At 37.9% G+C, this 15,568-nt stretch overlaps 1 protein-coding gene across 1 annotated transcript in view; it reads left to right on the top strand.

Moving 5' to 3' along the window:
* MYO3B (myosin IIIB) overlaps positions 1 to 15,568 on the top strand; it is a 600,588-nt gene that overhangs the window by 363,045 nt on the left and 221,975 nt on the right. The window contains 1 exon segment of the mRNA XM_043993615.1: positions 10,564 to 10,769. Coding sequence (XP_043849550.1) covers positions 10,564 to 10,769 — 206 coding nt within the window.

The following is a 15,568-nucleotide window of genomic DNA, read 5'->3' as shown; positions in this document are numbered from 1 at the left end:
AAGATTATCTGTTGCTCTAACTTCCAGACAGAGTCTGAGGCAATGAGACTTAGGAAAGGGTCTTTTTTGGGGTGGGAGAACATGGGGGAAGGTTAGAGGGAGGGAAGAGATCAATAACATTGGGTATTGCCTGGAAGGGCAGACCTAGGTGTAGCATCATACTAAGCAGCCAGCTGTAGGTAGCCTAGCTTAGATGGAACTGAGTTTCTTGAGGATAAGGATGAGGAAACACAGAAGATAAAATTGGCTTGCTTTAGCATTTTGCCTATGACTGGTCTTGCTCTCAGAATTTTTATTGAAATAGATCTCACAAGGGTATTTTTACCAACCATTTATCCTGATTATAGCCCTGTAAGTTAGGTAGTGGGTAAGTGTTATTTTATAAATCATTTTTATAGATAGTTGTTTTTGGTTTTGTTTTTGGTGGAAGAGGAGAGGAGGCTAGGGGTACAAGCTTATGATTTCATCTGTGTGGGGGTGGGGCAGGACTTGAGTATGAAAAATCTCCCTTTCAATCCAGATAGGCAAATAATCTGTAACTTAGTTGTTTGTTTGGTTGGTTGGTTTTTGTTTGTTTGTTGGGTTGTTGTTTTTTGGTGAGGCAATTGGGGTTAAGTGACTTGCCCAGGGTCACACAGCTAGTAAGTGTCAAGTGTCTGAGGCTGGATCTGAACTCAGGTCCTCCTGACTCCAGGGCCGGTGCTCTATCCACTGTGCCATCTAGCTGCCCCCTGTAACATAGTTTTAAAGAGTTGCATGGAACTCAGAAAAAATTAAACGTTGTGCTCATGGTCACTTAGCTAGTATGCTCCAGAGGCACAACTTAAACCTAGTAATTCTCTCTAAGACTATTCATTTATTCTTTATGCCATGGTGTCTTTTTTTTTTTTTTTTTAGTGAGGCAATTGGGGTTAAGTGACTTGCCCAGGGTCACACAGCTAGTAAGTGTTAACCTGAGGCCGGATTTGAACTCAGGTACTCCTGACTCCAGGGCCAGTGCTCTATCCACTGCGCCACCTAGCTGCCCCCATGGTGTCTTTTATATGGATAAAGATATGGGAACAAAATTGAGTTACTTACCCAAAAATCATAAGAGTAGAACTTTTGGGTCCCAGTATAACAATCTAGTCATAAGCAAGGAATGAATGAATGAAAAAGTATTAAGTTCTTACTAATACTATTTTTAAAATAATTTAATATTTTTTATTTTTCCTAATTACATGTAAAAACAATTTTAACATTCTTTTTTTCAAATTTTGAGTTCTAATTTTTTCTCCCTCCCTCTCCAACCCCTCCTTGAGAAAGCTAATAATTTGACATGGGTTATACCTGTGTAGTCATTGAAAAACACTTTTCCATGTATGTCATGTTGCTTACTATGTTAAAGAAGAAAGTAAGACCCTGCTCTGAAAGAGTTTGCGTTCTAATAGGACATGACATACAGGGTGATTCCAAAAGACTTAGTGCAGAATTATTTAGGTAGTCCCAGACACCAAAGCAACGGACAGTCAGACCTTAGGCCCTTTAAGTTAGTTGATTCAATTAGACTGGATTTTTCTAACCCCTCTGTTCTCAAACAAGTACCTTAATAGTCCTTTATTCTCTTAAGACTCCCTGATGTGGACCTTAAATATGTCTCTCATAGTGTTCCAAAAAAGTAGTTGTTTGGTTTTTGTTGTTGTGTTGTTGTTATTTTAATTTAATTTGGTACTTATTTGTCAAAACTGTCCCTATAATTTGACTGTGACCAATTTTTCTATTATACAATTCTACAGACCCTTCAATCTCTGTTTACCAATGAAAATTAAAGAATGATATAAATTTAGACTATGCATAGAAAGTGTTTGCTTTTCTAGCTAACCTACTAATTTGGCTCTCTGAAGAACTTTGGAATGAATTGTGTGACATGGGAGACACTGGCAAAGGACTGCCCAGCATGGGCCCACCCACATCAAAGAGGGCGCTGTGCTCTATGAGTGAAACAGAATTGCAGTAGCTAAAAAAAAAAAAAATGTGAGATATGCAAATTTAGGGACATCTCCACTCCAAATATTCATGTGAACTATTTGTGCCTAACCTGTGGTAAAGCCTTCCAAGCTCATACTGGTCTGATCAGCCACAGTTGGACACACTGTACCTTGACTCCAACATAGTGATGTCATTTTGGTTCTCTTCAAGAATGAAGGGCAACAATTAGCTAACCAATTAATTTAACAATTTGATGAAGTGAGGCACGTCCCTTTCTAGGTGTAAAGGAAGGTATAACCTTTTTCACAGCCAAGAATAGTATAAGCAAAACCACTACTGCTGTTCAGTCATTTTTCAGTCATGTCTGACCCCAGATGGGGTTTTCTTGGCAGAGATCCTGGAGTGGTTTGCTATTTCCTTCTTCAGCTCATTTTACAGATGAGGAAACTGAGGCAAACAGGATTAAGTAACTTGCCTAGGTTCACACAGCTAATAAGAGTCTGAGGCTGGATTTGAACTCACAAAGCCCAACACTCTTTTGACTGTACCACTTAGCTACCTCATATTTAAATGCCATGATTTTTGAGCTGTGTGTTACCTTTATTCTGGCCAGTGATCAAAATCATGACTTCATAGATTTTGCATGTTCCTATATTCCCTAGTTATTCCATAATGTATTTAACACCCACCCAACTATGGAATGTAACAATAAACATTTAGGGTCATAAGTCATTGTGGGATCGTATATTGAGATCTTGAGATGTTAGGGTTCAGAAAGAAGGCTTAGGCTTTGTCTACATGAAAATACTGACAGAAATTTTTTTTTACTAAAAGTGTTATTTGGCAACCATTTTCAGAACTGCAATTTTTTTTTTCAGGGAAAGAAAGCATTCTGTGGGTTGACTTCTGCCCTCTGAAAGTGCTATATCTTCTGGTCCCACTTTTTCCTCTCTGTATAAGGTCTAGTTTATCATCATCACTACTATTTACAAATAACTACACCAAAGGAATTTGGTCTAAGCACATAGACTAGAGTTTTGTTGTTGCTGTCTTTTTTTCAAGAAACTTGTGTAATCTCCTATCTCACCTGAAATTACTTTGTATTTACTTTGTAAATAGACAGCTCACTGTTGTGAGAGAACATAGAACCTGGAGTAAGGAAGACCTTTGTTCAAATCTGGCCTCATAGTTACCAGCTATGTGACCCTGGACAAGTCACTTAATCTCTCTCTGCCTCAGTTTCCTCATATGTAAAATGAAAATAATGGCACCTGCCTTCCAGAATTGTGATGAGGATCAAATGTGATATTATTTGTAAAGCTTTGTGCAAACCCTAAACAGCTATGTAAATGCTAGCTCTTATTATATTTCACATTTACTTATCTGTGTCCTTGTTGCTTATAATCTCTGAATAGAACATAAATTCCTTAAGGGAAGAATGTGTTTTCATTTTTCAGTGGTATCCTCAGTGCCATGTACAGTGCTCAGTGGAAGGCAACCAAGCTCTTAATCTACTTTCTCACCCCTATTAAAGGTGGCTATCTTATTCAATCAACAATTGCTCACTGGGCACTTATGGTGTATGTTACTATGTGGAATACAAAGACAAATGAGACATAATCTCTCCTGTCTAGGACTGGGATTCTTGGCCTTTCCCTCCACCCCATCATGGACTCCTTCAGCATTATAGGGAAGTCTATGGACCCTTTCTCAGAATAATGTTATCAAATGCATAAAAAAGAATTGGTGGTTTTACAAAGGAAATGGATTTTGGTTAAATACAGTTATCAATTGAAAAATTCATGGATCTGAGGTTAAGGACCCCTACTCTAGGAGTTTATTACCATGAAGTTAAGATGTAAACACAGGAAACATTTCAATTATCATATAAGAAAACAACACAAGTAATATCACACAATACTATGGGCTTAGTTGCCAAGTGACTAATGGAGGCAGTAAGTGCCAAGAGTTCAAAAGAGGATGAATTCACTATTGATTGAACTGGTCTGGGAAAGCATGATAGAGGAAGTGAAATTAGCTGGACCTTGAAAGATGGGTAGAAATTTTGAAAAGGAAGGAGATCTCTCCAGAAGAAAAGGGAAGACACTCAGGTAAAAAAAAAAGCAAAGAGAAGGGAATAAAAAGAAGAGAGAAATACCTCTCATTGATCCTTCCCAAAATGATTTTCCCCCATCTTCTGCTAGTTCTCTTTCATCCCTGAACAAGCCTTTTCACTAGGTATCAGGGTGTGCCCGGACTGGCTTCAGATTTACCCCACTCATCTCTCCTATACTCCTAGCCTATATTCAGTTTCTTTCCTCGATGGTACTTTTCCATGATTGTCAAGTGATTTACTGACAATATTGCTGGCTTCTTCCCCTTGATGTATTGTCATTAGCCAGAGTCTATACAGAGTGTATATAAGAGCCTACTTAGATGCCAGTTTGTGTAAGGCTGCAGCAGAATAATTGCAAATGGCAAACAACTGGTGAACGTTCAAACATATGGCCAGTAAAGTTTCTCATTACTTTTTTGGGTACCTTTCAAGATGGTCTTCATTGTTTTTTGCATCCCTCATATTTTATGTGGCATAATTGCCATTCTTTGTAAGCTTCCTTATGATAGATGGATAGATAGATGGATGGATAGCAAAATGGATAGATGGATGGATGGAGAGGTGTTTGAGAGATGATAGCCAGAACATTTATTAAGTACTTATTATGTACCACTACTGAGCTAAACATCAAGGAAACAAATACAAGTACACAAGACATTGCTTGTCTTCAAGGAGCAGCTTACATTTTAATGGGGGGTGGGGGGGACATTCCATAAAAGGGGGCTAGAAAAATGAGAAGGGTTTCAAGGAAAGGGCAAAGTGGCTGGTGAGTAGGAAAGTCCAGAGAACAAATCTATCTGGAAGTGAAGTGACTGTGACTGGGGCCTCTTAAGAAATAATTTTTAAGGTCTGGGCTAGTAAATTACCAATCAGAACAGTGCTCAGAGTGAAGGTTTCTCTCCACTGAGAAAGAAGCTGAAGTAGGAAATGGACAGAGAAGTCTGAAGACTGAATGACTTCTACTCACTTAAGGAGTCTACATTTAAAAAAATTTTTCCTTTCTCTACAATAGCTTCTTTAATAGGATTCTACCTCTTAGTTATGTTTTCTTTCTTTTTTCAGATCTGCTATTTTTGGTCCTCAGCATACATTTACCTTATGCTTTCAACAAGTTATTTTTAAATAGTTTTCAGATTTCCTGTGGATTGTAGACTTTACCTTTCAATTTTTTTCTCCTTAATGCCTGGATTTTGCTAGTTTCCTTTTCTAAAATTAAATATCAACCCAGTACATTTCCTTTAATTTTTCCCTGTCCAATTTGGATGTTGAATTTAATCATATTGTGATTAAATTCCTGTCTCTGAAACCTGCTAGCAAATTTTCCCTTAAACTGATCAATGATCTATTTTGGACTTTTTTGTCAGCCATTTGTACTTATTCTGCTCCAGCCTTGTTTGAATTAACATGTAAGATTATTTCTTATTTCAAATAGTTATTGTTTCAGTTATCTAATCACCTGAGTACCTAAGCCCTGTACCAAAGTGCCTAGATACCTAATTTAGGCTCCTTTGAACTACTTTAGATGGGTTCAAACCAGATTAAACTGATTTAGACTTGCTTGAACCCACTTAAACTGCTTCAATCCAGATTGAACCTGTTTAGGCTGGTTTACTAAAGCTTACTTAAATGTTAGTAGCTAAAAATTTCACTAGAAATTTTGGGAATGGTAGCCAAGGAGGAATATATCCAACAGAAAAGTCAGAGTATGGTGATATTTTGAAGATGTCATGTAAAGTGGAAGGGGAAGAATGCAGGATGAAAGATGAATCAAAAAATACTCTATCTATAGGAATCTTTTTATGCTCTTTCCTAATCCTTTTACAATGTTGGGATTCTTTTCATTCTGGGCCCACCTGATTTGCAGGGTTTAGGGCTTAGTACCAGGTTATATGCCTACTAAGTAGATATAATATGGGCTACATTCAAATATTTACTTTCTGAGAGAACATATATCCATGGAGACCAAACTCATGAAGAAAAGTTCTGTTATAGAGAAAGGCAAACTAGAAGCCTATTTTGATAAACTCTGGGAAGGTACGCTTTGATTTTCAAACTATGACTGATCCAAGAGGTTTGTAGCTGCTACTACATGGCAATGGCCACCATATTTTGTTGTTAGAATGTAATTTTTAGGTCTTTTCAAATTTATGAAAAAGAAGCCTATTTCCTTCACTGTTAAAGATTGCCACATGATAATGATGAAAAAGATAAAGATGATGGTGGTGATGGTATGAGAACAACAACAATAGAAACTAGCATTTACCTAGGACCTTAATGTTTGCAAAGCACTTTACATACATTATCTATATTTGAGCTTCATAGAAAACCATATGAGGTAGATATTACACATAGTTGTATCCCCATTATATAAATGAGGGAATACAAGCACAGAAAGGATAAGTGACTTTTCTGTGGTAACACAGAAAGTATTCAAGGGAGGATTTAAATCCATATCTTCATAATTCTACCCCATCCATTGCACCATACTGCCTCATAGAGACATAAGCATTTTTTCTAGACAACTTTTAGAAAGGGATACCCAAAAGGAGGGTCTGCTTCTTTAACTGACCACTTCTGAGGCTATCACCCAGGGTCCAGACCTGAGGGTAGGAAGTGTGGGAAAGAATGGCCTTCTTCTTTGGGTTATGACCTGGAGAATACATGTCTTACCTCTTACCTTTATCCAGTATGCCTACCCAGTCATGAATTAGCTACTACATAGCACAAAGTATACTTTTTGACACAGTACTCTGTGTCAAAGATTACATTATTATAATGTGAACAATTTCAAAGTGACATATACCACTTAGCATATTAGAGTTACATGGTATAGTTGCAAAGTATAACCCAGGGATCATAAACTTTTTTGTGAGAAGAAAAAACCTTTTCAATCCCCCAAATGTTTTGAAATCACCATGATACTGAGTGGGTTGAAAGGAAATTAGGGAGAATATGTGTATTAAGAATAAATTCGGGGGCAGCTAGGTGGCACAGTGGATAGAGCATTGGTCCTGGATTCAGGAGGACCTGAATTCAAATCCGGCCTCAGATACATGACACTTACTAGCTGTGTGACCCTGGGCAAGTCACTTAACCCCCATTGCCCTGAAAAAAAAAGAAAGGAGAAAAAAGAATAAATTCAAGAAGTGTGGAAAGAAGTATTAACAGCAAAGTCCCTTTGTAGAATGAAGGAAGGCATGTCCGTGGCAACCTTTTCATGCTGGTTATCCCAAGAAGCTGAGTGGAGGGAGGGGACCAGGTTCTTTTCTGTCCTAGTCAGGCAGTAGGGCCACCATGATCTAAGTCAGAAGCAGAATTAAGCAACAAAGACAAGACTAAAGCAAAAGCATGATCAGATACACGGAAGACAGAATTGGTTGAAGATGCTAGCAGACAATGGGCCATACAGAGACAGACAAGAAGCTAGTATAAACTTTTAGGAGGTTTAGGAAGGCTGGAGAAGTAATGTAGACTTAGCTGTTTAAGCAGGTAAATTTCAACTTCTGAGAAAGCACCATGGATAGCTCCAAGAGACACTAAGGTGAGAGGGAAGCTGTGTTGAAAGAGGGTTGGGGAGGATGGAGGCAGGGTAACTTTCTTAGGGATCTAAAGAAAAGCTTAGAGATCTACTGATTGGTTCAGTACCCAGATTTAGCCCTACCCTGACTAAAGCCATCTTAGTAGGTAAGAACCTGATCCCTGATTCCCCCCTAACCCCCAACCCTCCCCCGCCCCTGCAAATTCCACTATACCCAAAGGTAGGTAGAACCATTTTTTCTCAAATTCTCTGGTTTATGAGGACATTCCCTGAATGATTATTCAGATCCATTCCCTCTTTGGGCAGAGCACAACTCCAGGCAATTCTGAACTGAATTTTAAGTGGGTGTTCAACCTATTTTAACTTCCTAAAATATCCTTCTTTTTGTTCTTAGTATTAGCTATTTTAGTTGTAGCAGAATGGCATGGTGGATATAGAATCAGGAAAACCTAGGTTCAAATCCCACCTCAACTATTTCCCTCTGGGCAAGAAATTTAACCTTTCTAGTTCTCGGTTTTCTCATTTATAAAATGAAGAGTTGGGCTCAGTGACCCCAAAGGTCCCTTCCAGATCTAAATCTACTATCTCATGATCTTTCCGACATTCTTCATTTTCTGTCATATTTCAAGCATCTTCCTTCCCTGACCCTTCCCTGTCCCTCACATATCCTGGGCTAGAAACTTTCTGTTCCTTGATTCCCCCTTCCTTTCACTTATTAAGCCTTTGAAGCATTTACCTGGAAATATCTCAAGTCAGCTTTTATCTTCTGTACACAGTTTTTGCATACAATTCAGGGAAAGGGCTATTCAGCACAACTTGAGGGCAGGCAGTTCTATTGTGTGCCTAAAAGGGAAGTATCCTGTGCTCCTCCCCAATACTAACTATGCTAGAAGGGTCAAAAGGGTCAATTTAGATGTTTCTCTTCCCTAAATGCTCCCCCGCAGTCCCCTTCACTTTACCCTTTTCTGCTTACCCAATGATATTGCTTGTCCATTCCCTATTCCTGTGCACTATGCTTGAGCAAACACAAATTATTATTACATCGTAAAGGGATATGTAGTAAGATATGAGCTCCACAGCCAAGGTTATCTTACAAGTTTCAGTTTCATATCATTTAGTCAACTATGAACAAGATGATGAGTATCAAATAATCTCTTCTGTATGCTACTTACTGTCCGCTCTCTTGGTTAAATTCTTGAACTCCTTGCTGGCCTATGACAAAGGGCTCCAAATACATGGGGGTACCAATAACATACATTCAAAGATTTGTGACTGGGTACAATCTATTATCTATATCTAGATTTACTCCTTCACACAGTCTCCACAATCTCCTCATGAACTCTTGAATTCTTGTATTCCAATGTCCTCCCCCTTCCCCTAGAGCAAGAGGCTATTCCCAATTCCACTTATTCTCATCTTCACAACCTTCTAGATATTGCCATACTTAAAGTAACTCTCTCCCACATAAATTGCATATTTTTGTACCTAAATTAAATTTTTCTCTGAAGAATATCTTTGAGCTAAACAAGAAAATAATTTTGTTTACTCTATAGTCAAATCTGCTTTGGACCCCAAAAGTATTATTACCCTGCTTGATCTCTCATTGTGATTGATCAGTATTGACATGATAATATTCAGCAAAGATTTCCCCCCATTTGCCTGCTTTTCTTCTAATTTTAGCTGCATTTGGTTTGTGATATTTGTTTTTAAAAATTAGTTTTATGCTCTTCCGGCCACATTTCACCTGAGGATTCTATTATAATAGGGACAACCCATGGGCATTCAATTGGAAGATACTGAGGCAATTGTTGGTAACATCCTTCCACTGTGTATCATAACCAACTTTCTTACCTCCTCCCTCTCTTCTTTACCCCCCTTTTCATTCTTTTTCCTTCCCTTCCTCACTCCCTTCTTCCTTTAATCCTTCTTTCTCCCCTTTCTCCAACTCTGTCATTCCTTATCCTATCTTTCCCCTTAGCTAAAAAATTCCCTTTCCCCTAATTTTAATAACAGTTGCAATTGTATCTATAGTTGTGCCTTAGACTTATTGGTGACATTTAGTACTAAATAGGTTATCTATTCCTGCCTTAAAAGCTGACCATTTTTTATCATAAAAGTGTTTTATTGTTTTCCAGTTGCATGTAAAGATAGTTTTCAACATTTGTTTTCATAAGATTTTTAGTTCTAATTTTTTCTCCCTCCCCTCCTTCCCTCTCCCCTCCCCAAGACAGCAAGCAATCTTATAGAGGTTATATATGTTCAACAACATGAAACATTTTTCTTCATTAGTCATGTTGTAAAAGAAGAATAAGAACAAAAGGGAAAACCTCAAAAATAAAAAAAAGTAGAAACAGTATGGTTCAATCTGCATTCAGAATCTACAATTCTTTTTTTTTTTCTGGATGTGGAGAACATTTTCCATTATGAGCCCTTAGGAGTTGTCTTGGCTCGGCTCGTTGTATTGCTGAGAAGAGTTGTCTATCACAGTTGATCATCACACAATGTTTCTGTTACTGTGTACAATGTTCTCCTGGTTCTGTTCACTTCACTCAGCATCAGTCCACTTAAATCTTTCCAGGTAGCTGACCATTTTTTTAAACTAAAGAGATAATGGGTTCTAGTCCAATAGGTATGGCAGCATGAAAAGGTAGATCTGGATCATAAGTCTAATGATTAGTTTAATAGGAGGCCTAGGACATATCATGATGCAAACATAACTGAGTTTTTGCCAAGTGTGAACAATAAATAGCACTAAATAATTACATCTGAAGAATCTATAAGTATTAGCTATGGACTAGATTATTATTTCCCTATATCTTTCTCCATTCCACTTCAAAGAGGCTGGTATGTTGCTATAAATAGTATTTATCCATTTGGGCATTAACTTTCTGGAAGTCATTTTGTTTAGGGTCTAAGATAATATGTATCTTTTTCCTGGTAGTATTCACTGATGGATCTGCTCTCCAAAATGGTAGTTGGACAACCTCACTTTGTCCGCTGTATTAAACCCAATGATGACCGAGAAGCCCTGAGGTTCTCCAGAGAGAGAGTGATGGTACAGCTTCGTTACACTGGAATTCTGGAAACTGCCAATATCCGCCGACAGGGATATTCCCACCGCATTCTCTTTGAAGAGTTTGTGAAAAGGTAGGACTAGCATCTTCAGTGATATTTCTTTAAATGTATCTATTTTCCAGTCCTCTTAACCCCTTTCAATGACTATTTTTGCATAGTTTTCTCAATAGCTGCCATGTATATATACATGTGTGTATATGTATATGTATACATGCATATTTCTATCTATATCTATATATCAGTAGCTATCATATCCTTACTTAAATGTTGCATTTTTTTTTTTTAGTGAGGCAATTGGGGTTAAGTGACTTGCCCAGGGTCACACAGCTAGTAAGTATTAAGTGTCTGAGGCCAGATTTGAACTCAGGTACTCCTGATTCCAGGGCTGGTGCTCTATCCACTGAGCCACCTAGCTGCCCCTAATGTTGCATTATTTTTGTTGTTGTTCAGTCAATTCAAGTGTCTGACTCTTCAGGACTCTATGGACCATACTGTCCATGAATTTTTCTTGGCAGAGATACTGCAGTGGTTTACTGTTTCCTTCTTCAGTAGATTTATAAACCTTAAAGGATGTTGCTGCTGCTACTATAACATTACTTTTACCATAAGTACCACTGAGGAGTAGGACTCCATTGAGTGTCATTTAAGCCCTCAACTTTTTCTAAAGGCAAGCACTACCTTTATCTGAAAGTCAAAAACTTTCCCTTACTACTGTTCTCACGGTGAGAGTGTATGTGTACATGGTTGGTTATAAATAGAATTTACATTGGATTTTTCTATCAAACTTCACAACAAAGGCACTATTTGTGTAAAGATGTCCATAGAGCAACAATCAGGTTCAGATACAAAAGTAATTCCATCCCAGCAGCTATTATTCGTCTTTCCTTTATGTTTATTCTATGACATGCCAAATGTCATCTCAGCTACTTCTCAGCAAAGATGGCAGGTGGCCTCCTTGAGTTTCTTAAAGCACCTCTAAATCCACTGAAAAAGGAAAAATGAATAAACAATAATAATGATAGCTAACATTTATAGAGTGCTATAAGATTTGCAAAGTGCTATACTTGTTATCCCAGTTGGTAACAGAAAAAAGAAAGAAAATAAAGAAACTTTGAAATGTAAGGTATATTCTAAGGTAGGATGGGGGATGGTCTTTAAGAAAAGTGGTCCTTTAGTTCTTTTTAAAATTCTGAAATGGATCATGGCAGGGCAGGCTCGGAAATCTTCCCTTAACTTAGAAATGTGACTAGTCAAGTATTTTTAGTAGCTAAGTAGTTGAATACATGAAAATATTTTAAGAAAACAGGTCAAATGCTAAACAGATTGGCACTTCTTTGTTCCTAATCAAAAAGCCATTAGACAAGTATGAACAAGAGTTTCAAAATGTCAGTAAATCTGAGGATATCAAAGATTTCTGAGCCAGCAAGTTAATTGGTATTTTGATCCTTTTGAGCAACTTAACAACAAAATGGATGAGCTAGCAGTTTTCCCCCCTTGATGTTATTAAACAAATAGGTGTGCTTCTTATCTTCCTGTTCAATAGTGCTATTTTGTAAACTCTTAGCAGGAAATATGCAGACAAAACAATCAAAAGCAGGGAACACAGCCATTCAGGGTTTATCAAGTGAAGGTAAATAAAAGATAAAGTCTTGTTTAATGTAACTCTCTACCTTTTTGTATCTTCCTGTATTGGAGATGGAAATGTTGAAGTGTGGGCCTGAGATTGTGTTGTCTGGTTACAGGATGTTAAAGGCCTTCTTCTGAAGTCATCCCAAGTCATAAACCCTGATTTATTGGACCTTAAATATGGGCTCCCTCCCCTCTACCTGCCTTAACTTTTTCAAATACCACTTAGGGTCACAAGATGATCCAGGGTCGGCTAGCTCCAAAGCTGCTATGCTGCTGTTCTCTAACCACCTTCTGTCCATTTAAGAGCCATCTTCCTGACATACCATTGCTCATAGCTTCCACATCCCTTTAGCTCTGGAATAGAAATCAAATCATAAGTCTTAGAGCTGGAAGATATGTTAGAACTCATTGAATCCATCCTTCACATTTTTTTTAATGTATCTGAATATAATTTTATTTTCCAAAATATATGTAAAAACAAAATTTTAACATCAATTTTTTAAAAACTTTGTGTTCTCTTCCCCCCTCCATTCCCACCCCCACCCACAAGAACTCAAGCAATTCAAAATCAGTTATACGTGAGTAGTCATGGAAAAATTCCCATATTAGCTAGTTGTGAGAGAAAACAGTAAAAAAAAAACCCCAAAACTTCAGATTAAAGAATTGTCATAGAAAGAACTGATAGTATCTGAAAACAGATGGAAACACATTTTTTTTCATCCTTCACATTTTACAAAGTCTCAGAGGTCCAGTGACTTGCCCAGGGGTCATACAGGTAGTAAGTGTTGGAAACAGATTTGAACTTAACTCTGTCTCTGAAACTAGCACTCTATCCACTAGACTTTTCTATGACATGACTATTCCTGGAAAGGATATCAACCCATTGCCTTTTGATTTTACTTACCAACCCAGGGACTTCCCAAGACAAATCACCCCTCCCTGGCTACCACTCTTCTATACATGTTGTCTTTTCCTATCAGAATTAAGCTCCCTGAGGGAAAGGACTATCTTGCTTTTTGTATTAGTTTCCCTATATCATAGCACAGGGCCTGGCCTATAGTAAGTACTTAAGTCCATTCATCCATTCATCCATCCATCTAGTCATTCATTCATTCATTCATTCCATAATTCAGTCATTCATTTATTCAACAATGAAGCCTTTAAATCTGCTTGTTGTTGTGCCTCTCCCCCCAGCCTTAATGGTAAGGGCCAATTCTCAGAAAATAGCCCACTTCTAGTAGTCAGAGGCAGGAGGAAAAGAGGCCTCCTTCTAAGAAGTGCTCCAGGTGCTCCATGGGTGAGATAAAATCTCATGGAAACCCAATGAACAGTCTTACCCATCTCAAGTTCAGAAGCAGGAAGTGAAACCTGTATCCCAAGAGATCAAAGGATGCTTTAGCACCTCTTTCGTTTCTTTATGTCTGCCATAGTGTGGACAGTTTTGTATCTGTGCCCAGTTTCATGTTCATATGCATATGGAAGATACATTTGTATGAGTTCTGACAAAAGTCCAAAGAGTCTAGTAGCCCAGTAAGTTTTTTTCTAAATCTAGATATTTCATTCCTTCAAATTATTTAATTTGAATGTTTAGTCTCTCCACCAATACAGACAGCAGCTCTTCTAAGGCTTAGGTGATGGTCTTCAGTACTTTCAGTACTTCTTTACTTTGGTTAAAAAAAAGAAAGGAAGGAAGAAAGAAAGAAAAGAAAAGAAAAGAAAGAAAGAAAGAAAGAAGGAAGGAAGGAAGGAAAGAAAGAAAGGAAGGAAGGAAGGAAGGAAGGAAGAAAGAAAGAAAGAAAGAAAGAAAGAAAGAAAGAAAGAAAGAAAGAAAGAAAGAAAGAAAGAAAGAAAGTAAGTAAGTTCATTGCTCTAGCCTGGCAATAAGCCTCTCTAAACACAATGAGGCTGGAACTTGGTCAACAGGCCCATACCTGAAACCTTTCCAGCTTTGTAGGATTTGCCAAGGCTTGCATTCTCTTGGCATAGCCCTAGAGGACCCAGGGTCATCTCCATGTTATAATGAAGCCATGTAGGACTATAGTGTCGGTTTTAAAACCAGTTCTGGAAAGGTCAGAGATCTGTACCTGTCTCACACTAAGGGGAGAGAGATTGTCAAGCATCTTCCCCCTTTTCTTCTCACTATCCCTTTTTCTCTAGATATTATTCTTACATCTTTCTCTATCCATCTCTTCTCTCCTCTCTAATTTATCCTCTTTATTATTCTCCCTTGTCACCTCACTGACTTTTTTGTTTTGTATTTTTTGTTTGTTTGTTTGGTTTTTTTGTGGGGCAATGAGGGTTAAGTGACTTGCCCAGGGTCACACAGCTAGTAAGTGTCAAGTGTCTGAGGCTGGATTTGAACTCAGGTCCTCCTGAATCCAGGGCCAGTGCTTTATCCACTGTGCCACCTAGCTGGCCCCACCTCATTGACTTTTCATCTGTCTTTTCCAGATCCTTTTCTCCCTTAGTCCTGACTTATGATTTGATTGGTACATAGGTTCCTTCCACAGGATGCAAATAGTGACTGTCTAACATTTATAGTTTCCTGGGACACTGAGAGATTACTTGACTTACCCATAATCAAACAGCTAACACATGCCAGAGGCAAGATTTTAACCCAGGTCTTCCTGACTCTAAGGCTGGCTTTGCATCCATTTTACCACTGTTTCTTGCTCTCACTAAACACATGCCAAACTTTAACCAACTGGCTAATGACATGCAGTGGCAGGCCTCTCGTAAATGGTGTTTCACTTCCATGAAACATTTTTAATAGAATACTGACAGATCATAAGACTTGGGGCAAATTAAAAATAATTCCTCATTAGGAAAGGATTAGGGGCCTGTGGGCTAGATGAGTCCTAAAATTCCTTCTAGCTAGAAATTTTAAGATTAGAGGCTGTTTTCTTTAGAAGCTTTTAATATATCCAAAGGTTAATTGTAAAAAACCCCCAATAGAGTTAGAATCTTAGGATATAGGTATAAATACTACTTCTGACATTTATTAACACTGTGACTTAATTACTTAATCTTTCTGGGCCTCAGTTTCCTCATCTGTAAAATGAGGGAGTTAGACTAAATACCTTCAAAAGTCCCTTCCTGTTCTAAATTCTCTGCTCTCCTACTTAAGGTAGGTATTTCTTGGGAACAGATGAATAAAAACATATGTAATATATCACATTCTTAATATGCTAATTCACTCTAGAGAGTGAGATGAAAAAAGCTGGTACCTCTGAATGGGAAGT

The sequence above is a fragment of the Dromiciops gliroides genome, chromosome 3, assembly GCF_019393635.1.
Source record: "Dromiciops gliroides isolate mDroGli1 chromosome 3, mDroGli1.pri, whole genome shotgun sequence".
NCBI lineage: Eukaryota > Metazoa > Chordata > Mammalia > Microbiotheria > Microbiotheriidae > Dromiciops > Dromiciops gliroides.
This window is presented reverse-complemented; position numbering and strand designations above follow the sequence as displayed.